The following is a 27636-nucleotide window of genomic DNA, read 5'->3' as shown; positions in this document are numbered from 1 at the left end:
GGTATCTCAGCATGGTGAGCTGAACATTTACCTGGATAACTACGGCAACACTACGGCAACACTACAGCAAGTACGAATTTTTTTTCGAGTGTCTTCATAGCGATAGATATACATGCCGCATAGAGAAGATACCCTGTCAATACGCCATTCGACCAGGGATAAAGATTCGTTTAGATGAATAAACGCCAAAGGGTAAAGTCTTTTCTGGTATCAAGTTTGCGGATTTAGTGCCGAAACGTATACGTGTTGTTTTGGACAGTGCCTTACTATTCCTGGTGCAAGTAGAATGCATTTTCAGGTGCCCAGTGGTGATAGTAAATGGGATCAAAATTTTGCTATTTACTCTTCAAAAAGATATCGTTGGAGCTCACTAGCATCAAACCAGAGAGGTGAATCCACCTCTCTGATCAAACAAAGGGAAGACCCTATCGTCCTATGACAGCTCCAGCTGGGTGTAGTAGACACTCAATAAACTAGTCACATGATCACCATCAAAGAAGTCACTGCTTACCAGCAAGCGAATACAGGTACCCGACAAGGGCCTTTGCTTACACCCTTCAAGACGTCGTTGGGATCGGATGAAGGGTTAATAAAAGGGTTACAGTAACCAACTAAACTATGCAATAAGTGTGATATTGGATACCAGAGAAAGTGGCATCAGTTACCGAAAAGATGTATGCTAATAAATATTGGTGACCTCACCAAACGAAGGAATGCCATGATCCTCAGATGAACTAACATTTGTTCAAAAGGGGATGGGATATCAAGTTATACATTGTATCAACAACAACCAAAATAGTTACTCGTTATATTCAAATCCTATCAAGTTAACCCTGTTGCAATTATAACACATCCATATTTATGACTGAAAGCGATCCTCGTAATAAAATCAGTTCTTCATAATATGCTGGCATGATATCTGAGATGATAAAAATAGGGCAATACTTACTTATGAATCGCATTTAAAAATTTTCTTTGGTGTTTTCTTATTCTTCTTGTGCTCGAGTTTTGGACGAGTTTGGTGTATTTGTAGATTAACCAGGTTTCCCTCAGTACATTGGCAGCTGCATTCTTTAACTGCAAGAGAAATGGAAAAGAAAGTGCAATAATAGAACAACCTGACCTCATTTCTCCATTAAAAATGAAATAACGCTGCATATCATTAGAGAGAGAGAGTCGAGGTTCACATTAATGGAATCCTTGGAAACAGCTTGTAACACACATCAATTGAACACTTCAAAAGGTGACATCACCTGAGCCGAAGTGGGAACAGAGGCCTGCTTCACAAAGATTGATCGTAAGATTGATCTTAAGATTGATGTGATTAAAAAAAGTTGCGTTCAATGTACCATCAAATCTGCCATTTAAATCTATCATAACTGTTTTTGTGAAACAGACTCACGATCAGTGTTGACCTTAAGCTCGATTCGCTGAGAAACGCTCAATAAATCGAGCATAAGATCAATCGTAATTCTTTATAAAAACAGGTCCCTTGTATGAATATGATAACAATGTTTCAAATTGGTTTTTGAAGAATATACTGTCCAATGCAGTAACACACATGAGGCAAAATAGGTAATCCACACTAACAACGTATTTGGATTTTCTTATTCTTTTCTAGTGTAACTTCGTTTTTCATTCATTGTCTAATTTCTTTATTCGTATAATTCTCTTTAGATATTCACCAATCTATCAATTAGTCTTGGCGTTTTTATGCAGTTTTCCTCTCCCCAAAAGCTCGGGGCGATCCATCTGGTTGTCATGTCATGTACTAAAAATATTTTCGATCTGAATTTCAAATTGGCTGAAAGCTTTCAAACCTCAAAGGGTCTCAGCTGTGCTTTTCTTTCCGTACCGCAGTGTTTAGCCAGAAGCCGGAATTGAGCGTCCAAACTCGGCCCGCATTCCTTATTGTCAATTGGCGTGTAGACAAGGCAATTCACAATGGCAAATGAAAGGGCTGTTTCCGTTAGAGACAATTCCGTGAGAATCAACCTGACAGGACTGTATTGGCTCTCCATAAAATGCGAGTTGTTCTCATTATGCTAACACAAAATAGATTGAGACCGTATATCAAGGCAGAATCAAGCGTGTGATGTCGAACTTCGAAATAATGACTCGATATGGGTTTGTTTCTGGAGTAACACTGCACTGCGTCCAGATAAGTATGCGAGAAGGAGAAAGTGCATCCGTTCTTTGGCTTATAAAGCATTGCATTAACAATGGAATGCGGGAGCTCGATTCATACGGCTATGTTCTTGCCAAAATATCTCCTGTATTCCTATCCACTGATAAACAACAACAACAACGACAACAACAACAACAACAACAACAACAATACTTATTTCAGACTGGGTTTCATCGTCGGACTCGAGGCAAATTTATACGATGTGTCTGATGCCCAGTGGCAGTGATTATCTCGAGCTGAAAAGCAAGGTTTGGCATTGCCTAGTCCCAATGCATCTCCGAGTAGCTACCGTAATGAACCAGCAAGGTCACAGGTGGTGTACGATAGAATTCCGTCTAATTCGAATCATTGTCATGAAGAAATCCCTCCCCCCACACACACACACGGAGTCAGAAGGAGTCGAGGCGTGAATGTAATGCCCACCCCCCCCCCCCCCCCCCCCCCGAAGACGGAGTATTCTCGTTGTTATGTGCAGTGTGCAGCGCAAAGCCCCGGGGGAGTTTTAAATCGCCCAGGACAAACTCTCAGGAAACAAAATTGTGAAAGCATTCAAAGGTAAGTGGTAATGAAAAAAGAAGAAGATCTGTTTAAAATTCCATGTAATGAATTACAAGCAGAGAACATAATAATGAAACAATTGAGAGTAATAGGACAAATGAGAGAGAGAGAGAGAGTGAGAGAGAAATGGAGGAGGGAATACAAATGAAAAGACAATGAGAGAGAAAGAGAAAGAGACAAAGAGGAAATAAAGGGGGAGATTGAGGGAGGACGAATGGAAGAGGTAGATGGTGATTATCTATCTATTGTCAACACTCTTCTCAAATCATAACATAACTTTGACCTTACAAGAATACCGAGGAACACACTTATTCATTCCACAGTCATCCACGAGTATATTCATGTGTGCAGGTATATATCATGTATGTATGTTTGTGTATATATACATAATATAATAAGGGTGTATGTGTGTATGCATGCCCATTATATGTATGTAGGTGTGTGTTTGTGTTGTATAGTTTGTCAATGTATGTGTACATGTGGACAACTGAACAAACGTGTAGGGGAATGGTGATAGCGTAAAACTTGTTATTTTCCCCTTCATTGCACGTTTCCATCTAATCATCATAATCAACCAATTTTGAACCATACACCAGTTTTAAATGTTGCCGTCCCCTCCCTTTTTCTCTCGTTGCTCATGTGATAAGAGGTTGCATTGCAAGTTATGTCGATTCAATTTCATGATCAACTGTAAATCCGAAGGCCTGCAGTAATGTCCATGTTGTGTACTGTGTGTGATTGTGTGTATGTGTGATGTTTGTATCTAATCATACATATTATAGTCGAGCTTAATTTATTATATTAAGCTCGACTATAATACTAGACCTTACAATGATACGTTACCTTGTGCAACTGTCGTCGATGACTCCCGATTACCAATTCTGCTCCACTAAAATCCACAATTACTGTTTACCTTATCACTATGTGGTATTCTTGTATCATATCTGCATATTTCTGTTTTCTTCCATTGATCTCAGAATTGCGATGAAATAAACCGAACAAAAATTGCCTCCTACGGATTTAACCATCGACTAAATCATTTCTAAGATACTCTGAACTGATCTCCACCGTGCCCATCTCTAGATAGCTCAGGGTGCGTATGGCTTCCTACAGTAACAGTTAACACCAGGGTACCATGGCAACCATCCTCATCTTCCGCCTCCTCCTCCTCCTCCTTCTCTTCCTGCTCGTACTTACTCTTTTTGTTAGTTGGTTATCCATCATGAAGTTGTGGACGTGTTTCTCCGCTCTACTCAGCTCGAGTTTGGTTGCTAGCACTGCCACAACGAGAGCAGTGCAACCCGCTCCCTGCAAGAAAGACATGATGCACAAACACAGATTTCAAGGTCTCAGTCACAGGATTAGTAGATACGATGATGATGGGGGTAATGGTGATGATGGTGATGATGATGGTGGTGGTGACGATGATGATGATGATGGTGGTGACGATGGTGGTGATGATGATAATGGTGATGGTGATGATAATGGTGATGATGATGATGAAAATAATGGTGATGGTGATTGTGATGGTGATGGTGATCATATAATGGTGATGATGATGAAGATGAAGATAATTATGATGATGGTGATTGTGATTGCGATGATGGTCATGATAATGATGGTGACAATGATGATCATGATGATAATGATGATGATTGTAATAATGATGATATGATGATGATCATGATGATGATGATGATGGTGATGATGATGATGATAGTGATGGTGATGATGTTGGTAATGATGATAGTGGTGATAATGATGATGGTGATGATGATGATGATGATGATGATAGTGACGGTGATGGTGATGATGAAGACGACGAAGACAATAATGGCGATAATAAAAACAACAAAGTAGCAATAACACTGACATTTACATTATCACACTTATCGAAATCGAACACGTACATTTTTAAAGTAGAAAACTTGTTTTATTACTATCGCCTTGTGAAAGACGCTAGATGAAATTCTCTATAAGTATAGGGTAAATCTCGCTGAAGAAATATGACCAAGAGAGAGAGGGAGAGAGGATGGGAGGGAGAATATTGAACAGGAATACGAAATCAGAAGAAAAACTGGGAAGCAATCTTAAAGTTTTGCGTAGATGCTGGGCTTGATAACGTCATCTCCACGCACAGCCTTCGTTTATGGAAAATTGGAAGCTCAGGCAGGATTAAGGAAAGGCTTCCATTAAGTACGGCGTGCCATTTTGGGAATGCTCTTCGACATGACGCTATCTGCATGCCATGCGAGGTTTCTCCTCTAAGCCTATCGCGACTTTGCCGTACGAGTGTGTCTAGATTTCACAAGAAGTAAAATTCTTTACAGAAAAATACAAAACGAAAGGTAACGATGATAAAGGCACAGAACAGCTGACATTCCCCGTTCCAGGTAATTTCTTCTACCATGTAGTAAGTTGCTGAAAAATAAAATGAGTGCAGAATACGTTCACATTCATTAAAATATCAAGATCCTTCTTCTAAAAAGATGATCTAACAAAAAATAAAGAACAACTTAAAAAGCATCACACACACACACACACACACACACACACAAAGAAGCAAATGTATATAAGCAAGGCTTAAGGGTTGTCCAAATCAAAGTAAATCATAAATGTAAAATTAACATACTCTGTATCATGATGTAGGTTCACTCTTTTTCCCCCAGAAAAATACTGATGGTGCCTAATTTTTTCTTTGAATGAATGCATAAGTGTGTTTTCATGCACATCAGTATGTTTGTATAATATATCATTATGTCTCCATCTCTTTATACTCATCTCTCACTCTTACCATTATACCAGTGATGAGAGATGGTGACTTACCATTATACCAGTGATGACGGCAACTCCGCGACCACAGTACGTGTTGGGGACCATATCACCGTAGCCAATTGACAGGAATGTTATGGAAACGATCCACATAGCGTTGAGAATCTCACTGTTGTCTTTGTCGTGATATCTGTGATAGGCCAAAGGAATGGGATAGAGGTGAGAATACTCAACACGTCACGGAGACAGACATTCAGTCATAAATACATATGTCTCCCCACATCAATTTCGTCACATGCAGATCAAACAGTAACAAAAAAAAACATACAAACAAACAAACAAACAAACTGGATAATCCCACGTATACAAAATGACATTTACATCATAAGTGCAGTGATACGACACTCTTAAATCACTCTACAGAGTTGAGGACATTAATCTAAAGTGGTATTTCTGAACGGCATAACAAAACATTCGCATCATTTATCCTTGCTTCGTAAACACGGTGACTTCATATTTCCAAACGTATACAATCATTATTATCATTGCATTGGATAATAAATTCAAAAACATTCATTCCTTTGGAAACAATTTACAACATACTTTCTTTCTGGGCATTGCTCTTTATACACAATAGAAGTAAAAATTAAAAACACATCTACGCACAAACACATACACACACACTTTACGCACACACGTACACCATGACAAACATATTACGTGCACACACCAACACCCAACAGAGCAAGATGAAGAGAACAACAACGACAAGATTATTCAAATTCATGAAATTCTTCCGTCGAGATGTTTCCATTGCAACTACGTCGATGTAGGGCAATTTGTCAATCAGTTGCAACGACAAGATTGTCATAAAAACGGCATTAACTGAAAAGTAATGAGGGTATACTTGCAAGGTGCGAGAGATAAGAAAACATTGAAAACTAGGAATTCTAGACGATACCAATTGTACCTGATCAACAACCAGGCCAAGCAGAATAAATCAAAGTTACGAATTGTTTTGAATCATTTATGAATTCTGGATATCGCCATCTCCAGAGTACTTTGAAAGTTGTTCATGTTAGAGCTTAAGTTTGAATGTATAAAAATTGTAAGTTTGTTGTAATTCAGTATACAATGAATGTCGAAATTTGGGACCATCATAAGTGACAATGTACTGCAATATTCGTAGTGCAGTTTCTGTAACATGATCGTGATAATACATGCCAATTTATCTAGTTGAATATCTATGTTTTTCTCTAAATTTATGAGATAAAGACTCTAATTCTTCATCAGTTCAGAGTCATTCACGTTGTGTATCAAAGATCCTACAATTATCAGATGCAAATCGTCAGTTTTTATGCGTAATGATTATTTTCTGGGAAAAAATGGATCGGCATACTCAAAAGAATGACAACGGTAAATGCATCTCGGAATTACTGCCGAGTAAAAAGTCCTGATAGAGCTTCTCCACGACATGAGACTGATGGTGGAAAATACACACCGCGATCTAGAGATGACGATGACGAAATAATAGTGATGCTCTCTTTTATTAGTAGTAGTATTGCCATGGTAACGTTAGTTTTGATCTGCTACTTTCATGACGGCCAAATCGATCGAAGTGGCACAACTGTAAAACACACCATCTATAAATAAACACCAACACTTCCTTAATCGGCCGAGCTAGTGTCTGCAAGGTATTGCTAGTTAATGTTTCCAAAGTCATAATCTTTATCTTTAATTCGAGGCGTTCCATTACGATGGTAAGATTATCCTTCCGTTTCATGTTCTTATAAATTTCCGCTAAATTTGGCTAATCGTCGTCTAAGAGACTGGCTCTAGAACGTTGTTCTATGGCAGGTCATGCATTTACGCCTTTTGCTTTGTACACTTGCGAATCGAGCTATCCTGCAAATCGAGCTATCCTGCGAATCGAGCTATCCTGCGAATCGAGCTATCCTGCGAATCGAGCTATCCTGCGAATCGAGCTATCCTGCGAATCGAGCTATCCTCCTGAACGATCAGTCGGGGTGTTCACATCTCCAGAAGATTTCTTCGCATCAAGTAAGGAATATTATGTGCACCAGCGGGAAATAATATCCCCAGTCGTTCTATAAATAAGTCAAACGCCTGCTGTCAAAAACAAAATAAACTGGCAGTCATTTTACCACATAAATGGTCGTACGTAAACATTTTGAGCGTAAATATAGACACTAATCCCTGTATCCAACAGGAATGGCGTCATAACGTTTAAATAAGCAATTTTGTTATTTCACGTGATCAATTCCAGCTTTATAAAGAACATATACTTTTTTGTGCGAAGGCATTCGTAGCGGGCGCCTTGCAGCAGCTGTTTTGAGCTGTCGATATTTCTGCGGGTCTTCCTATTGTGTCCATGGTCATAAAACAACCGGGAGATAACAATCAACGACCTGCTCTAAACCAACTGGTCGTTCCATCGCACTAATTAGTTTGCTTCATTTTTTTTTTTCGGCTCTGAGTTTTTGAATGATGAAAATCGCCAATTGATTCATCCACGATTTCAACTGGGTATCTCAGCAAATGATGATGTCTTCCACGTGAGATGGCACACAACCACTCCGTTTCCACAGTAATCAGCTCAAAGCTCTTGAAATCATGACCTCTGATTATCTTTTAAAGACTAACTGACGTTGCCACGGAAACCGGAGGAAATCAATCGCTCTATATATCTATCTCTATGTATACAGCTCAGCTTTATTTGTTTTGCTTTGTTTTTTTCTCTCCAAAATGAATCGAAGATCTAATGATGCCCAATTTTTTTTCTGCAGACGTCTTTATAGACAAGGGTAAAAACACGTGACATTGATAAGCACCGACTAAGAAGCGATGAGTAGTGGTGACGTCATAAAAAGAAAGAAGTACTAAAAATTTGTAGCCATGTACCTGATTTTGCTCTGAACCTCAAAATGAAATGCAATGGGCATAAATCCTAGGTTCACAAGAAATGATAACATACACGCTCTCATTATAATGACGAAAGAAAAAAAAAACTTCAACAAATTTTCCAAATCATTGTCATTATATTATAATAGAAAAAAAATAGAAGCCCACCCGAACAAGACGACAACTATGAATGGCAAGAGATATACATAATATGTATTCTGCCTTTATCTACACAGATCGTAGGTTAAGTTGTGGTTTTCCCATCAGAGAAATTTGACTATCTGGTATCAAATGACAACTGATTGCCATCAATGTGATTCTTGAATAACATCTGTTTAAGAATAAAATCTGCACGCAAAAGAAATCGAATACAAACAAAGAATGTTGCCAGTAGTTGCGCATGCAATCAATACAACGCCACCTTCGATTTCATCAGGCTTTTCATGAAATCATATTTCACGTCGTGACAGCAGAAAACAAAAAGAGAATAACCGGCAATGACATAGTTGTTTATCTTTCATGTCAAGCCGAACAATACGTGTGCACAGAAAAAAAAAAAAAAACAATCAAATAGGAGACTGTATGAGAAGACTACGAGGTGGCTATTGTTACCATGCCATGGGGATTATGGGGGGAGATTCATGAGCTGACCCAGTTCTATATCACCAGGGTGCGTCTCCCTACATGCCTGGCCATTGTCAAATGCTATTTATGTATGGGTGTTCAATACTGTATAATGCAACAAGAGGACAAGATCGTTTGTGTGTAAAAGTTATTGAAACGAGGTATGACTTGTTACGACTACTACGTAATCCTCACTGCAAAAGTACCTTTCAGACACTTTTATAGGTTTTCATTTCTTTCATATAGTTTTGAGAAAATCTGATTATAATGCCATTCAGGTTGAAAAAAGTAATTTCCGTGTTTTCATGCTTTCTCGGGGATTAATATATTTTACAATTTCCTCTTTCATCAGGACAGATGCAACCAATCACTCTAACTTTTGTTGTGGAAATTGATTTGTCAGAAGAATAATTGTGAATAATATACCTGTTTCGAGTCTAGGTTTCAAGTCTAATTGTGTTTGGGAATCAGATGTATATCGAAAAGATATTTCCGTTTTCTTAGTGTTTTTTTATGATCATGTTTGCTACAAGAAGAAATAAAATACGAATCTCGATTAATCAACGGGTAAACTGAACTATTCATGGTTTATTGTTATAAGGAATTTGAAAACTGAACAAAAAAAAAACCCATCCGAGATAGGAGTTGCCTATTTCATGTAATAAGCGATAACCGTCACGAACGCCTGAAGTTAGCTTTATCAAAACCAGTCGATATCGTCATATGGAGGATTTAATGGTCATTCGAGTCATGCCTTTCAACTTGAAAACTTCTACGCTCAGTGGTTTAAACATAAATCTAGATCGGACCAATAGCCATGTGTAAGCAACAACCAGGTTCAGGTATAAGTAAACCAGAAATGTGTGTACCCACGAAGGAGATGTTTACACACAAGTCCACTGACCCAGCTTTTATGGGCCGCCGACACAGCACGAGAGACATTATTGAAGGCTAAACTGTATGCTGCGGTAAAGAGTAGGGCATGCCGCGCTATTTCCGTCGAAACGACTGGAAAACAATTCGAAGAACTGACCCCTATTTGGCGGGCACGAAGGACCCACGACGCAATGGATTTGTATGTGAGGCCGACAGGGGCATTTCCATGACACAAGATTAAGTTTCTGATCCAGCGTCTTCGAAGTCTGTTTAACTTGCTTGAAATTGCCCCTTCTGTGCCGGGAAAGGTAATAAAGCACATGTTTCTTGTATTCCGTCGTGTCACGTGCTTTATTGGATCCGAATGCATTTGGAAAACAAATTTGCGCAGTTTTGATACGAAATACTTTCGCTGGTTAGTTCTGTGTTGTATACCGATGCTTTCATGGTTTTCGTGTTTCGGACTCCATTTTGTTTAACCCTTTCTGTGTCATGGACTTTGGAAAGTGTGTATTACGAACGCAAGGAGTATTGTATCTATTGACACTCAGAGCACGTAAAGGATTACCCAGTGATGGGTTGAATATCTTGAACGTATGTCAACCGTTTTATGAACTCTTTTACTTATTTTGTTCTTCGTGTAATCTTTTTTTTTTTTGGGGGGGGGGGGGTGAAGGTAAAATGGACGACTTATATCATCCGAAAAATCAGAATCTTTGAAAAACCAAACAAAACTTGGTAATCAATGTTCGGTGACCTTATCAGGCTTAAATCGTAAATTATGATAATCAAAGGCAGTGCCACAGGAAAAAAGTAATGCAACTGAACATGTTGCAGCCCCTTGTATACTTGTTTTTCTTAGCCCATACTATCCTTAGCCCCGAACTATATCCTTAACCCTAGTCCCGTGCTATCCTTAGCCCCGTATATATACCATCCTTAGTCCTGTACTATCCTTGGCTCCATTCTATCCTTGTCCTCGGAATATCCTCAGCCCCTTTTCTCACTTGTATTCTTAGTACCGTACTATCGACGCAACGAGGGCATAACGAGAAATCGTGCTTGCTCTCACGGAATATCCATGCATTGTGAATATTCATGAGAAGTAAGTATCTTGCTAATGCGTATTTCAAACGTCATCGCGTCCACGTTGTGGAAATGAATATTCATGACCGTCATGCTTTGGATCGATGCAGCCCAAACTGTTTTAGCCGGTTTCCTTCAATAGTCCTATTTCTGTTCTCCTTCGCTTTCGTAGCACTGTAACTGCAGTGCTAACCCTACCAATTTGCGGTGCTATCACAGTCCTGGACTATGGCTATGGCTTGGGCTAGAAAATAATACATAAAACAAAACCAAACAATGAGATCAAGGTGCCAAGCTTAACCGTAACCGTGTCAAAATGTTGTAAAGTATCGTTTTTGAAGGTGATCATGGCCCTCTACTACCACGTCACAAGTCACTATGCTATCTTTACTACGTCATAATGAGACATGGGATGTGCTTTCCTGAGACTTGGATTCCCCATTTTTCCGTGTGAATCTTTCGAGCGATAGCATGACACTTGATAAGAAATTCGGAGCGTGATGTGCTACGGCGGAGCTGCAAATCTATGCGAATATAATATGCCCATAGCTGTAATATATATTACGCTTCGTGAGGTATTTTTTCCCGTTCTTTTTTTTTATACTCTAAGAAAGGGAAGAATAAAAAAAAAGCAACACAATCCCAGGCGAGTGCAAAATAGATTGAAGACACGCGCTACTTTGCCTCTTACGATTACAACGATTGCCTGTCCATAATGGGAATAGGATGCAGTGAATGTGGAATGCATTGATATGGAATGAAGGAAGGCACGGGAGGAGGGAATGGCGAATGGGTGAAGTGATAGGGAGGGAGGGGGGGGGGGGGGGGGGAGAGGGTGATACGAATGGGGAGGGGTCGTGGCGTATGGGCCCAGAGAAGGTAACTCCTACGAAAAGGGAAGAAGTAGAGTGGCGCAACTAGTGAGAAGTGAATTATATGACTCGCTTAACCCCTTGTGTGCTTTGCGTGCATGTTAGCACAGAAAATCCCATAGCATTGTACACACTGTCCAAAATCCCTCTCATGAAAGGGTTAGAGGGGCCTACTTGAAAGGTAAATGCACATTGATGAGAATAATAATGCTATTATGAATGAATAAAAGGGTGAGGGTTTGGAACGGGATGCCAAGAGACAATCTTTCTCAATTTTAAGTTTTGTTTTGTTTTGTTTTATTCTTTTTTTAACAGGGAGGAAACATTATTTCAGTCTTTAATGTGGTTGATTTTACCGCAAAGATAAAGTATTGTGAGTTTCTGGTAGTGAGGAGGACAGGGTATTACGGTTATACGAATACTCAATAGTTTTAATAGTACAATCGCTTGAAGCGGAGATTATACTGATTTGTTGCTTATTTTTATGAAAAAGAAGGATCTCCTGTGCACTTCATTTAATGTGGAATCTGCTAAACGGAAGACGTAAAATGCCCAATTGCATGAAGTACAATAGGGTGTTCGCAATGGAGAAATAGAAACATATAAACAGATAATGACTAGTGTACTTTCCAGATTCCATGCGAACGCTGCTTCTTCATTTACTACATGCCATTAAAGTAAGAAGTGCAAATTTTAATCTTGCGGGGAAAAAAACGGTTAAGATGTTGTGCACGAACAAATTCCCGACTGTCCTATCTTCTCTGCAAGAGGTCCCCCTTTTCCAGTCCTCACTCCTTTTCCCGCTGGGCATGGAGAGAGACGTTCGTAGCTAACCTCCACCAGTAAAACTGGTTGAGGTTCAGCTGAGATTCGAGAGCAGATTTTCACCGTTTTCACGCACACGCACGCACGCAAACACACATACATACACACACAGAAAGACACATACATACGTACAGACACAAACACACGCACACACACACACACACACACAAACAGAGAATCGAAATCTAACTCGCTACCATGTCAATAGAGACAGCGCCAGCGGCAGAGTGAGTCGTGCAGTTCCGGGGGAAAAGACAAACAAGCCTATCATTCGTGAAACCAATCTCGCACCGGGTCTGGGAGAGAAAGTGGAATCAGTTTCCTCTCTCCTCCTCCCGCTTTCTCCCAACTCACTTTCTTTAAAAGATTGCTTCACGTTCCCCCTTTTCCCGTCTTGTGTATATAATCAAGGCGCAAAGTGCAAGAATAGGTTGGAAAAAAAAATGAAAGTGTTGAAGGTGGCAGGTGAAGGTAAAGCGCCATCTTAATAGAAGTCGCCACCTATAACAGTAAGAAAAAGAAGATAATTATGGGGGGGGGGGTAGACGCAACAAACCAAAGGGGGTGACACAACCTACGATTAACTTCATTTTCATGTAGCTATAACAATCAAACAAACAAACAAACAAACAAACAAACACATAGGAAGAGGATTCTGGCGTAAATCAGGTGGAGAGGGAGGACGAGGAGTTGGCTGAGGAGGCGGCGTTGGGGCTATTTGGAAGACATTACTGTGAGAGTTGATTCTTGGCGTCATACCTTTCACACACGTGCATGATCCAACTAGCCAGGATCCAAAGCGTGATGGTTACTACGAGGAGCACGGTGCCGGGACAGATCGTCATCAGCGTCTTCATCACGAACCGCGTGTTGAAGTTGATTCGGTTGAGTGCCCCGATGCTCCGCGACGACGCGTCCGTAAAAAGTTTACTGTGTAACAGCATTACTCTGCAAATAGAAGCATTAGTCACGATAGACGTTTTTCAGTCGTTGACTTTTTATTCAATACACTTTTCTCTCACTATTACACATTTGGATTTAGAAAAAAAAGCATTGAAATACAAAAGGGACAGATCCCTGTTTAACTCTATTTAACCCTGTTCGACTCTTTCAGTCTACATAATAGTAATAATTGTATCTACATATTGAAACATTTTAATGTGAGCATCATCAACATAAGAGCTTCTGTTGTCTTTACTTAATCTACTGAAACGCTTTAGAATGAAACTAAGCGGGATGTTATTTTTATGCAAGCGTTTGTCCTCGAATGACGTCACTGCAACCTGAGCTGTACGCTCATATTGACAAAGCCACAAGGGTCGATCCATATTTGTCGATCTTCTGACGTTCAACAGGTTATATCTTTATCATTTGTTTGATGTTGGTCTACATCGGATTTTCCACGGGATTGCTATTCTTGATTTAGCTTATACAACAAAATTTTTCACTAGAAATTTTCATTCTTCGTTTTAATCTGTAATTATCAAATAAAGAAGGTCTGGATAAAACGAACGCCAAGTATTTGTGCACAATCCACTTTAATACGCTGGCTGTCAGTAGAGTGATAATCACGTTAAATAGACAGAAACGCTCTTTTCTTGTAGGTTAGTCGACAAATATAGATCTGAAGTAATCATTTCAGTTATCATTTTCTTCATGTTTATGTTAGGTCGTTTATTTAATTTTTCATATCAGGGCCCTGTTGCATAAAACCCTCACCGCTGGACTTACCGCTCCTTTCCAGCGGTAAGTCTTGAAATTAGCGGTAAATTTTATAATCCTTGATGCTGATTGGCTGTGACGCCTAATTTTGACGGTAGTTACCATTGAAATTCAACGGTAAGTTTTATGCAACGGGCCCCAGGTTAGGGTTAAAAAATGGCAGAAACTGAATAAAACTTAGCAGACATCGCCCTCTTGTGTCAAATAAGGAAACACGATGACATCAAAAAAATAATTTCCTGTCCATTTCTGTCAGGATCATGCGCAGTACACAATGTGCTTGTCTTAAGAAGTGAGTCCTTTAAACCATTGACTACATTCATGTAAACAAGCAGAATTTACTCAAAACGAAAGGGTTTAATTCTTGACAGCACACGCAAATTAATTCCTCAACATGTGTTGCACTGCAGGTCAAAAGATTTACGATAGGTATTACTATTTAGCAATATTTTATAACATTATTTGTTCTGAATATTTACCTGCAAATAAGATAGAGGCGTGAAAACATGGGTATTGAAAGGACAATATCGACGTCGGCAATGGCCGAGCGATCTTCGTGCGTAAAGGCCCATTGGGTGGTCCACTCAAAGGTATAGTGGCCGGGGATTGGGTGGACAGCGCAGATGACCATCTCCGCCGTTATGAGCGCCACTCTTGACCACGTCATTGCTATCCGCCACTCGTCTGCACAATTATCTACCAGGAATAGCTGCAAGAAGTGAGAGTGAAACAGAAAGAAGAAAAAGTAGAGAATTGAAACTTTGTGAGAACATTCATTTCCCAAGCAGCTTGACAGCCTGCGTGAATCTAAAAAAAAAAAATTAAAAAAAAACCCTTCATTATACTTCATCAGTTCATATACAAATACAATGTAAATAAATCTTTTCCTTCATAAACTAAACAAACCAGTTATAAAAAAAAAATCAGTGAAGGGCTTCAACACATCCACGCCAAACTTCAACTACTTTGCTTATCAGATTATTCGTGAATATTTGTCAGAGCCATTCTGCAAATAATACATACAAAATTTTATAATGTTTGATACAAATATCAACTTGGATTCATTGGTCAATTAAAAGTTTTTGCGGTACTTCTTGGAAGGCAAACTTGACCATCTGCGGCCAGATGAATTGAGGCTATATAACATTTTAGCAACTGTACCGAACAAACACATAATTATATGAGCTAGCAGAATGGTTGTTTTTGATGAAAGTTTTATAGAGTCAGTTCCTGGTCTGCGTGGATTAGATTTAGCACTATCGATGAGCCTTTCGTCTGCTACTCATTACAGTTGATTGACTACACTGTCTGTCAATGCGACATTCGAGTCTTCAAACTGCTGGAAAACATTGTGTGGTGGTGCAGAGCTCATAAGATGCGCTTGCTGTTTGGCAATAAAGAGGACTTGTGCTCAAACCGCGAATCCGAGAGAAGTGAGTCAAAAGGTTCTCGTAGAGAATATCCTAATAATGTTTTAAGACCAGCATTAAATGCATCCACCCTATGACAAACCTAATTGGAGACCTATATCTACAAAGAAAATAGCGAATACACATTAATGGAAGAGTAAAATCATCGTATAACAATAAAATGATAAATTGATATGCCAATGACTGAACTGCAATAGATTTGACTTAACTGCACGATTGGCTGATAAATAGCTATTCAAGAAAAGTGTCTCATATATCAAACACTCCTAATATCTTCACACACAGCTTGATTGAACAGGAGATTTTGTCATAATAAGGCTAACCATAATAAAAGTTCGATGTGATGGACATAGTGCGCCTTGTTGCGCCACAGCGTTGTCCATCTCAGCATAATGGTACTATGTACACCCTGCAACCGTCTGTTTCCGGGGACTTTAACGTCTAGACCCCTGCAGCCGCCCCTTTTCCGTACCCCATGGTGAAAACATCTGTCGCACGTGTCAATATATTTTTCACACCCTTAGAATGTCTGCTCCACTCTCGACATAAAACACGTAGAAAACCAAACAAACAAATATCGGTGCCATCCGGTCTATTTTTGCATTGACTATATAATTATGACAAACGTACTAGAAAAGAAGCACACGTATTTTTCTTTTCCCGAGAATTTTTCTTCGTCTACTTCTCACATTATTGCTATTACCTACATAAACATCAGTGCGTCTATTTTCCTAAAGCAGCCGAAAATGAGTTTTTGTAGTGAGTGACAAATTAATTGCCTGCTCCGGTGGATCTGTATTTCTCATATTTCATTCAAAATGCTTCATTTATCGTTACCATGGAAACAATATGTTCTTCAACTCGGTTACTCCTTATGTTTTGAGCGACTATTTTTCTGAAAATGGTCTCATGATTATTGTGACTGTAGTGGAAAAGGTTGGCGTGTTTTCTATTTGTATGCTTGTCTTCTCTTTCTTGTCTGTCTTCCTGTATTAAAGTCCTTATGAGTTTGATTGACAGATGAAGCAGTTTCCATGGTGCAAAGGACTTATGAATCTCATAAACTTAAGCGATTACTATAGAAAGGAAATCTATACCATGCTAGAGCATAAAAAAAAATCTGAATAATGTAAAAGTTCTGTCCTTCTCTTTATTCCAGCTTTGAAACACTGACGTGCATACATTATATGTATAATAAACGCATGAAATTGCACAATCTTTATTTCGTAAATACCAAATCCTCATGTATTATACATAATACAATATGGAATCTCTTCCCTAACATCGACGCTCGTGTGTTTATACATGTGTTTATGTATGCATGTATATATATATAAATAAATAAATGAATATATATATATATATATATATATATATATATATATGTATATATACATATATATATATATATATATATATATATATAAATATAAGTGTGTGTTGACTATACAATAACCACATACATAATCATATACGCATGTGTGTGCGTGTGTGTGTGTGTGTGTGTGTGTGTGTGTGTGTGTGTGTGTGTGTGTGTGTGTGTGTAAGGTAAGACCTTGCTTGAAGGTTGCCCTTGTCTGTTAGACCAAGTGACACGGAATGCCATGCCAACAAGCTTTGTATATGCCAGCTCATTGTCCTCACGTGTACTTAGTTTGATTATAATCTGCCATATTCATTTCAGGATGGTCTGGGGGTGACATAACCCAGTTTGAGCGAAGTGACACGTTCGTTAGAGGAAGTCCCTATACAGGGAACACATAGAGGTGACAATAAAGGCGGCAGGGTCGTTGGGAAGAAGTCGGAAGAGGGATGGGGGCCCTCAATTTTGTAAAGACAAGCTGGCACAGTTTCGTCAACAACTTGGCAGGCATTTTGAACAACACTGCCATAGCAGGAATGGCAAGTGTGGTTCATTTTCTCTGACTTCTGGCGAGCACATCATCGAACTGAAAAAGACATCCAGCACACTACTCAACGTACGACCTGACGACACAGTATAACAGGGTCAAATACATTCTTTCTCTTCTTTAAAATGAAGTATAATAATCAATAATCAAATAATCAATAAGCATGCTGCCAGTGTGATATGATACGGATCCTGTGCATTCAGCTCCAATCCCGAAAAACAAAAAACCAGAAATTGAAATGAAAACAACAATCAGATAGGCATTGTACAGTGCTCCTAGAGGAAATTCTACTGAAAAGATATAGGCGAGCATGTGCACATAGTAACTTGTCAAACAGGGAAAAAAATAGGCCTATGTCACAAAGGTTTGGACAACACCAAAACCACAATGTTCCAAACGTGCCGTCTCTATGGTTACGTCGAAGTTCTGATGCCGCGCGCGGCATTGAGCACGACACGCTATCCAGCAATCTGGGACACACATTGCTGTAGCTACAAAACATGACACGCTGATCGGACTGAAGCTGTATGTTTGTTTTGCTGTCTCTTTTATTTCGTCATGGAATCGAGGTTTTCGTAATACATGTACCGGGCTATCACTCTTTTTTTTTTCTCTTTTTTTTGGACTTAGAATAGGCGGTCTAGAAGATGAATTAAAATGGAAAAGCCACATTCATCGAACCTGCCAGAAAGGGTTTTATCACTCCAACGATGATTAAGAGCTGTCACCAGAGTTCAGTTGCTATGGTTACTGTTCGCAATTCGCTGGGCACTCTGCTTAACTCTTTTCGTGCCCTAAGTGTCGATTGGCATTGAAAATCCCATAGTGTTTACACACTGCCAAAACTCCATGACACAGAAAGGGCTTAAAACGCGAGAACTCATTGTGCACAGTCATAGCATGAATTCTCAGAATCAGATGTTGGTCACACAACCTACGATAATTTACCTAAAACACATTAATTTGAAATCCGTCTGAGAGAAATCATCCAAGTTTGGCACCCTTTTATGCATTCATTTTAATTGAACAACGGGTACGTGACTTCGTACTTTTATTCAATGCGTCAAAGACGCCTGCTCGTATTATCTAATTTTGTAACATTAAGAACAACAATGTTGTACATTATCAACTGTCATACCGCTAAATACTACTTCATGACTTTGTTCAATGGACTTTCTGTTATATTCTTGTATGAAATAGGAATGCAGAAATTAAATCATATCAAATCAAATCAAAATTTCAGTGACCGCCTCAGGTGTTGTAGTCATGCCATCTTTCCCCTTGAATAACGGAGCATAAGATACAGATAAACTAGTAAAAACATTATCATGAAATCAAGGGGAACGCAGCCATAAAGTGGAGTCTTTCAACACACCTTCGTTTTAAAACTCCAAGCTAGCGCGGAATGAGTCTTTTATTGCATACATCACCTATACAGTATACAGTGGTGGAGAATGACATCATTATTAGGGACAATAATAGAAACATGAGCAAAGAGAGAGAAAGAGGGCGAGAAATGGAGTGAGAGAAAAAAGTACATTGGAGGATTATATAAAGAGACATTTAATGCACAACATGAATTATCAAAACATGAAAAGAGAAATGAGTTTGCTGGGTATGCAGACAAATAGCGTAAAGAGGAAAGAAATAAAAGTGACGAAGTAGTGTGAAATGGAAGTGACAGATAAATACAAAAACAGGGAGAGAGAAAAAAAAAACCACACAATATTGTATCTTAAAAAAGATCTCAGGAAAAAGAAAAGGAGAAACTCTCAAAGAGCGACTACGAAGTAGACTATAACACATAAGTAGAGAGCTCCTCTCTTTGCCGAAGGGAGCAAAGATATCTTATGATCATTATTGTATTTTACATGAGTGTATGTGTATTAGTGTAGATGTGTGTGCGTGCGAGTGTGTGTTGTGTGTGCATAAGTGTATACGTGTTTGTGGATTTGTTTGTTTGTGTGTATGTGCCCGTGAAGGGGAGGGTAGCCTACATGTATCTCCGGTTGTGGCCTACAGTATATCATACCTTTGTGTTTGCAAGTGTATTGTGTTTCTTTTGTTGTATGCTCGCATGTTTTCTTGCTATAGTGTGTTTGTTTGCTTGTGTATTTGTGTGCCTAATCTGACAGGAGAAGAATCATTTCCCTTGTCGGAGTTTGATTTCAAGAATGGAATACAAACTCGTACCCAGCCTTTAAATATCACGTGTAAGCAGTAAGTCTTGACAACGAAAAAAAAAAAGGAAAAGAAAAGAAAAATCTACATAATAGAAAAAAAAACCCCTGATCCCATTAGCTCATAAAGTTGCACTGAGAAGAAAACAACAAAGCGTTATTTGTTCCTTGATCATGCTAACACGCTAAATATTTTTATTACTGACATTACTGATACCATATCAGTACATCTTTAAGCAATTTTCCTCATAATAATACTGGTCTAGGTACCCACACAAGCACAAAAACTAGTGCGCTATATATCGACATTACCTATAATTCATAATTATGTAACTGAAAACCAACATGTGCGGCGGACTTTAAGTGAATTTTATTTTTCGACGGCTGTTCATCTTGTGTGTATTATGTGTAAGCTCGTTTTAGCCAGCGGCAAAGGGACGATGTGAGCGGATTTTATCTTGGTGAGTGGGCAGCATCATGAAGGGGTGATCACTACTACTCCACGGGTCTCTTTTGTCTGTAGCATGCATGAATTTCATTATATCCTTCATGCTACTTTAAAACTTATTGTTACTGCAAAGTATACAAACATTGGGTTTGACGACGATATCCTTACACACATTATAACATATTGACTTTAACTTTAACGCAAATTTACATTTTTGATGATTGAAATGGCTCGCAAACAACAACAAACAAACAAACAGACGTTCAGGACTGGACTGGTATCACCTTTATTGTAGGGCATTGGATAAAGATGTGTCCGTGAACAGTATGTCCCTTAGGAATTTCGTTTATTGTTATATTTTCACCAATGGTTCAGAAAAGAAACAACAAGAAGAAGAAATCACCAAGTGACTATAAATCTGTGCTGCATAGTTCCTCACGGAAGATTTCTGGCGTCACGCGGAAAATTAGGTGTGAATAACACAAGTTATGGCGTCACAGTGTTCTAGACTCGTGTGCTCACTGGCTATTGTTTATAGCGTGGCTACGCGGAGGCATGTCCGCGTGGAGAAACACCCTTCTTGTCGAAGCTACTCTCGCTCGCTATACACCATCCATCAACCCGAGCTCGCGACATTTTGATGCATATGACACGGTAGTTTTTGACACTCGCGAAACAGCTCTGACTGCAGCAGCCAGTGACATTTTCTGCTTCCTATCGCCTTTTTCCACATTCATGATCTATTTCGCACCGCATCCACTGCATATTCGGGCCTCGTTCATGTCTAATTCATCAGACGAAATATGCCCGGCACCTTCTGTCCATCCGTTTGATGGTTTTCAGTGCTATCGTGATAGAGAAATGTATATATGGCGGGACTATAGTACAGCGGTTTAGAATATACATAATGTATCGCTCTTTCTGTGATGTAGGCATTTAAAAGGTACAAGACCACACGGGAGATTCATACACACACACACACACACTCATTATGTCTATTAAAATTCATGCATCTTTATATATTGATAAATATACTAGATTATGAAAATAATCTCCTTGCAGATGCTGCGTGAGTTACATCATCCTACATCCTTTCACGCCATGAAACGCTTAATCTTTTGCACAGAGCAATTTAATCATATTAATGCGATGTGTGCATCTAATTTAGCCCTGGTTTTACGACTGAAATGTTTGGTCAATCATTGAAAAAGCAATGCCTGTTAAATCTAAAGATTATTATAACGTTCACCTTTACAGCCTAAAATACAGTGGTTATTTTTGGTGTAATGGGTCTTCTTTTACATGTAGAAATTACTCCGAGGCTCCAAAATTTCCTCCAGCACCGTGCCATGTTACAAGATGCCAGCGATGACCCAAATGAACGCAGAGCAAATATCTGCATTTTCCATGGTCACTCGTTATTGTCCGCTTAGGTCACGTGACACACGCAGTGCGCGGGAAATTATTGAACTTGTCCAAGTTGTTAAATGTCAACCTGCAATTGTTTTCTCTCTCGTGATGTCCTCAGGACGTGTTACTACAAACATAACGGCCGCCACACAGATGAAAATGTGGATAACAAAGAGAGAGAGAAAGAGAGAGAGAGAGAGAGAGAGAGAGAGAGAGAGAGAGATGGGGGGGGGGGCTGTCTAGTAAAGAGAAGAGCGAAACGGAGAGACGAGAGAAAGATGCGCGCCAAAATAATTGCATTGCGTGTTGGGACTTCTCATTACAGATGGAAAGGCGCGGAACTCTATCGATCCGGATTGCCTACATAAATTTTGCCGCCACTCTTGCCATCCACTTTATCACACGAAAGACTGCACCATATGATTTTCACACTTGTTGAAAATTTCATCGGTGATAGATCATCCAGACACCTTATGTGATACTGCCTCGTTTGGTAGGAACTAGTGGGGACGGCGCATTGTACTATATCCGTCGTTATGGCCATGATTTGTAGTGAGCAATCAAGTTGAGGAAACTACGAACGTTTCCTGGTCTCTTCCAATGCACTAGATTTAGCCAATAAACTCACTAAATCATTATCATGATCTCAAAATTATAATCAGTGAATTGTACACTTGTTAGCATAATAATGACGTTATCAAATCAAGAGGTGAAATAGAATGCATGCTTTCACATGAATAATTACGTAACTTTTTATCAAGTACAAAACACAAAAGCAAAGTGAGTTTATCATGCATATTATGTTAAAGTGAGATTTTATTAGCCATTCTGAAATCAAATAGAGTATGTGTTATGCATCATCGTCATCATCATAAACGTCCATCAATACTACTATCGTTGCCTACCCGGAAAAAGGGCCGTAAGTCTTGCAGGCTCTACGCTTGCTATAGGGCCCTTCTACCGGGCTGGTGACGCTTGTATTATGATCATGGTCGAGGTGATAATCCCAAAGGGTGTGGTTGTCGGGCCCTGGAGTTAAAATATTCGTGCATCCTATTACAAGGAAACTTAAGATCACACTACGCATTGGCGTGATTTAGATCAATAAATGACAACAACAACAACAACAACAACAACAACAACAACAACAACAACAACAACAAGGTGAATGTATGATTGATAGACTCAGTGCCTGGCAGGGTGAATGAATAAACGTGAGGAATGTATAGTTCTATCTGCGTCTGTGTGTGGGTTGGCGTGCGTGTTGTGTGGGTGGAGACAATTCCTACGATGTGTGAAGGCAGAATGCATGGTCTCTTGTTTCGGATTTGGTATCCATTAATATCTCTCCTGCCATCTTCCACCTCCTCTATCACCGCTTCTTTCCAGCAGGTGCGCTACCGTAAAGGTCACTCGGTCCGCCATGCGGGACGCCTCGTGTGCGATCATATTAAATGCGAATCCGTGTGAAAACAAATTGCGCCTATATTCATCACTGTGATCTGGATCTGCTGCTTGTGTCATTTTAGTAGGCCTATATACCCGTTAGTCCAGCCTCCTCCACCCCACCCCCCTCCTTCCCCATCCTCATCCTCCTCCCCTTCTGGCGTTTTCCTCCTACACGACGACTTTAAACATACCCCTCCAGGCACATTGAACAAACCTTACATTCGCGCGACTGTGTCGCTACCAGAGCTCATTACACGACCACACTCTTCTAATGAATCTTTTTCGCCGTATGAAAAGCTCCCCTAAAGCGCGGGGGTTCCAACAACAGCAGCAGCAACAAATTGCTTCCATAAAGATAAAAATGGTATATCTGACCTATAGTTACAGCAAATTATCATTACTATTGGGAGTTAAATGGGAGAGGGAGTCTCTTGACTGCAACTCATTTTTTCTTGTAGATAATGTTTTAATACTACGCGATCCTCACATGTTAACGTAAGTATAACACGTCGTGTGGTATTGGTATTTGAGACATCGATCAAGCTAGGGATGCTGCCTTCATTCACCTCAACAAACTTAGAACGAGAGACAAAAATCTAACAAGGTTTACCTATATTTATTTTGTACGGGGTCAAAGAATTTTTTTTCACTGATGACGAGAGAAGATGTAATCATTCTTCTTTCCAATTCAAGGTCATAAAATTCATAAGTTATAGGCTCGATCAATCACCGCGTTATCATTTTCCAGTAAGCTAAATATTCTTCGCCCAAATCTTGAACTGGTTTGCGATACTGCCATGTACATAGAATGATAACTCGTATAGGCTTGATCCAACAAGTAGTTCTCATCATATGAGTTCTTTGATATTTTGCAAATAGCAAATGCAACCTTGTCTACGTGCATTTCTGTCGTCATTTGAGATTGTAATGATTGAAGCTGGACGTCAAGACAGTAATATATCACGCTCTGCTAATCCCCATAAACCGGCTTCCGGCATTGAGAGAGTTACGTCTGTGGTACAAACTGTACCCAAATCAGGCTCGAAGCAACCCGACCTCGAAACAACCCCAGCGTAAACTAACCACCATCGACGTAATTCTTTAGGGCGTGACATAGATCTTTCGTTCAAATTATCATACGGTTGCCTTGTCTCGACCTTGACCAACCATTTCCAAAGGAACGGAGAGAAACTTGGTAGATGGAGGAATTATCTAGTTTGACAAAGCTTGCCAAGGAATGAGCACCACTCAAGAGTCTTATTTTTGTCTCCCATGGAATAGACGCAGAGTGCATGTATTAAGTGCGGGGCTTAGGGACGAGTTGTTTTGGGAGAGTTAAGTTTCACATTTACTGTGCGATTTAATATCATTCGTTTACACGTTATGACCATTAATAAGATTCCAGTCTTGCCAGTAGTTCTGTATTTGAATGTGAGATCCTTAAAACAGCCGTGCCCTCGTTATTTCTACAATTATTTTGCTTGTTACTTTTTTTAGTGTTGTTTTAAATGTGACCCTGCACCTCAAAACACACAAAGAGTCGCCAGACATGCAATTTTAGTTAAGAGCATATTTTGAAAGAGCAGACTTTTAGCTTTAAAATGATGTATAACTCAAACCAATTTGACTCTCTTAACCTATCTAAATACTGGAAAGAAGGCACACACTCTGGAAAAGTGTGAACTGAGAAAAGAGGCTCTGAAGTACAGTGTCTATTCAAGCGCTTAATCTTTTACGAAGCTGTGCTGGCTGTGCAATGAATGGGACAAAAACAGGATGTAAACCACCAGAGTAACAACAATGAAGGGATTATCAGATTAGATTGAAATTAATCATGCCTTATTAACACATTCTGTCCTTAATTAATGCCAACTTTCAAAGCAGTAGTATTATCCCTTCAAAAGTTATAGGACTTGAAAGTGAAGAATGTGTAGAAGGTTTTTACGAAATGAAAACAGGACTCTAAAGACAAACTTAATCACACTATTCTGCCAAATAATGTTACAGAAAAATGGCTAAAAAGCACACTTTCCTGCCCGTTTTATGATCCCAAATTTTAGCATAATGTAGAAGAAGACTTGCTCTTTCAGAAAATATGAAAAGGTCGACATCGGCTCGTTTGACCCTTTTCACCTATATTCAGTCCTCACACAAAACCAATGTGTGCGACTTTTTGTTCGTTTTGAGGTGCACGGTCACAAATAACAGTTACTCTGTTTCCCAACCTTTCAGATAACGGTTCAATCTGTTTTACAACTAAACGCCCCCCCCCCAAAAAAAAAATGGTCATCGAACTTTATTTTGAATTATCGCACAATGTATCACTAAAAATTACTCGGAGAACGCTGAGAGAGATAGGGGTGGGTGGGGGAACAACAGATTAGGAATACACATCACCGTTTTCAATTAATCATCCATGAACAAGTTTGACGTCATACGGGCAAGGAACGCATTCCTTACATGGGGACTGAAGACGCTCCCTTATTTGTGAAATTCATTAGGTATAACAATTTTCAAAGGAAATCTATCCTTAAAAATGCCTGACGTCATCAAAGCAATACAATGCCTCATTCCTCCAGATCAGCTTCGCATACTTTATATGGTGTTATACTTACAATATTCCATTCGCTGATAACATTTCATGGATGTTAATTTCACTGGCTAAAGTTTGGATTGATCTATTAGGGCTCATTACTTACTAAGTTGAAGAAGAGAACCCACATTTAATTAATACCCAAATGACAAGAATAACTTGTGCCTTGTCAGAGACAGTAAAAATTTATTGTGAAATATTATAACTTGATGTACGTGGATTCAATCTATACGCTCTTGTGCATGTTGTGAGAGATTTGCTCGAATGCCTGGTCATAATGACCTCCTATGATAGATGGTATATGTGACCGTGCACCTCAAAACGAACATAAAGTCGCACACACTGATTTTGCATGAAGACTGAAAATAAGTGAAATGGGTCAACCTAGCTGAACTTGACTTTTTCATATTTTCTGAAAGAGGAAATCTTCTTCTACACCATGCTAAAATTTGGGATAATAAAACGGGCAGGAAAGTGTGTTTTTTAGCGGTTTATCTCGAACATTTTTGGTAGAATAGTGTGATTAGGTGTGTCTTTAGAATCCCTTTTTCATTTCTGAAAAACCTTGTCCACACTCTTCACTTTCAACTCTAATAACTTTTGAAAAGATAGTGCTACTGCTCTGAAAGTTTGCATTAATTATGGACAGAATGTGTTAATGAGGCATGCTTAATTTCAGTTTAATCTGATAATTCCTTCATTGTTGTTACTCTGGTGGTTTACTTCCTGTTTTTTGTCCCATTCATCGCACAGCCAGCACGGTTTGGTAAAGATTAAGCGCTTGAATAGACACTGTACTTCAGAGCCTCTTTTCTCAGTTCACTCTTTTCCTGAGTTTGTGCTTTCTTTCCAATATTTAGATAGGTTAGGAGAGTCCATTTGATTTGAGTTATACATCATTTTAAAGCTTAAAGTCTGCTCTTTCAGAATATGGTCTTAACTAAAAATTCATGTCTGGCGACTTTTTGTTTGTTTTGAGGTGCAGGGTCACATATGTTCTAACGAAATTACTGTGAAGATCTGAAACCCCCCCCCCCCCCCCAAAAAAAAAAAAAAAAAATAAATAAATAAATAAATAAAAAAAAATATAAAAAATAAATAAATAAAAAAATAAAAAAATAAAAAATAAATAAATAAATTCAAAAAAAAATAAATAAATAAATAAATAAAAATGTCTCAACGTACCAATTTTCAACCTCGTCATGCGCGGAATGCACGCTACTCACGACGGTCTAAATGCCCTAAAAAGTAAGATATTATATTTTGTTCATTTTGTCATAAGTTTGATAAGCATAGTAAAAAAGAATAGAGGAGTTGAAACACTTATGGTAAATGTCAGAATAGAATTTTACAAGTTTTCAGACACTGCACGTATAAGGTTCATCGGGGAGGTAGATATGCCAGAACACCGACATATGAATAATGTAAGTTGAGGGAGATGTATTTGTTGGGTTTATCACTGCAAAGGCAGTAGGAGTAAGCATCTCCATCGATCGTTCGAAACGTCCCTGCTGAGTATATGAACAGGTTGGTGGTGAGGAAGAGAAAGAAGGGGAGAGAGGGAGAGGAGGGGGAGGGGGCATCGCTTAGTGAGCCAGTAGATGTTTAATTACCCCACGTTGGCAATTTAAAGAACTGTTAATGTGACTTTACCGCTCCAAACAATGATGGTCTCAAAGTACATTTTATTAGATTACCGACCGTCTATAGGTTCACAAATTCTTGTTTTGATCGCAGGAAAATAACCGCGGTAATATAATTTGCTGGGCAG

At 39.1% G+C, this 27636-nt stretch overlaps 1 protein-coding gene across 3 annotated transcripts in view; it reads right to left on the bottom strand.

Annotated features, from left to right (window-relative positions):
* The window catches only part of LOC139726498 (uncharacterized), a 205110-nt gene that overhangs the window by 14338 nt on the left and 163136 nt on the right, over positions 1-27636 (bottom strand). For all 3 annotated transcript variants that reach the window (XM_071637454.1, XM_071637455.1, XM_071637453.1), the window contains exons 4-8: positions 14925-15154; positions 13483-13671; positions 5573-5708; positions 3944-4054; positions 950-1077 (exon numbers count right to left, since the gene is read on the bottom strand). In XM_071637454.1, coding sequence (XP_071493555.1) covers positions 950-1077; positions 3944-4054; positions 5573-5708; positions 13483-13671; positions 14925-15154 — 794 coding nt within the window. The remainder of the gene's footprint in view (positions 1-949; positions 1078-3943; positions 4055-5572; positions 5709-13482; positions 13672-14924; positions 15155-27636) is intronic.

The sequence above is a fragment of the Diadema antillarum genome, unplaced genomic scaffold (assembly GCF_040938485.1).
Source record: "Diadema antillarum isolate AM-2024a unplaced genomic scaffold, OU_Dant_1.0 seq00000085_RagTag, whole genome shotgun sequence".
Lineage (NCBI taxonomy): Eukaryota > Metazoa > Echinodermata > Echinoidea > Diadematoida > Diadematidae > Diadema > Diadema antillarum.
The sequence above is the reverse complement of the archived record's forward strand: the minus strand, read 5'-3'. Positions and strand labels throughout refer to the sequence as shown.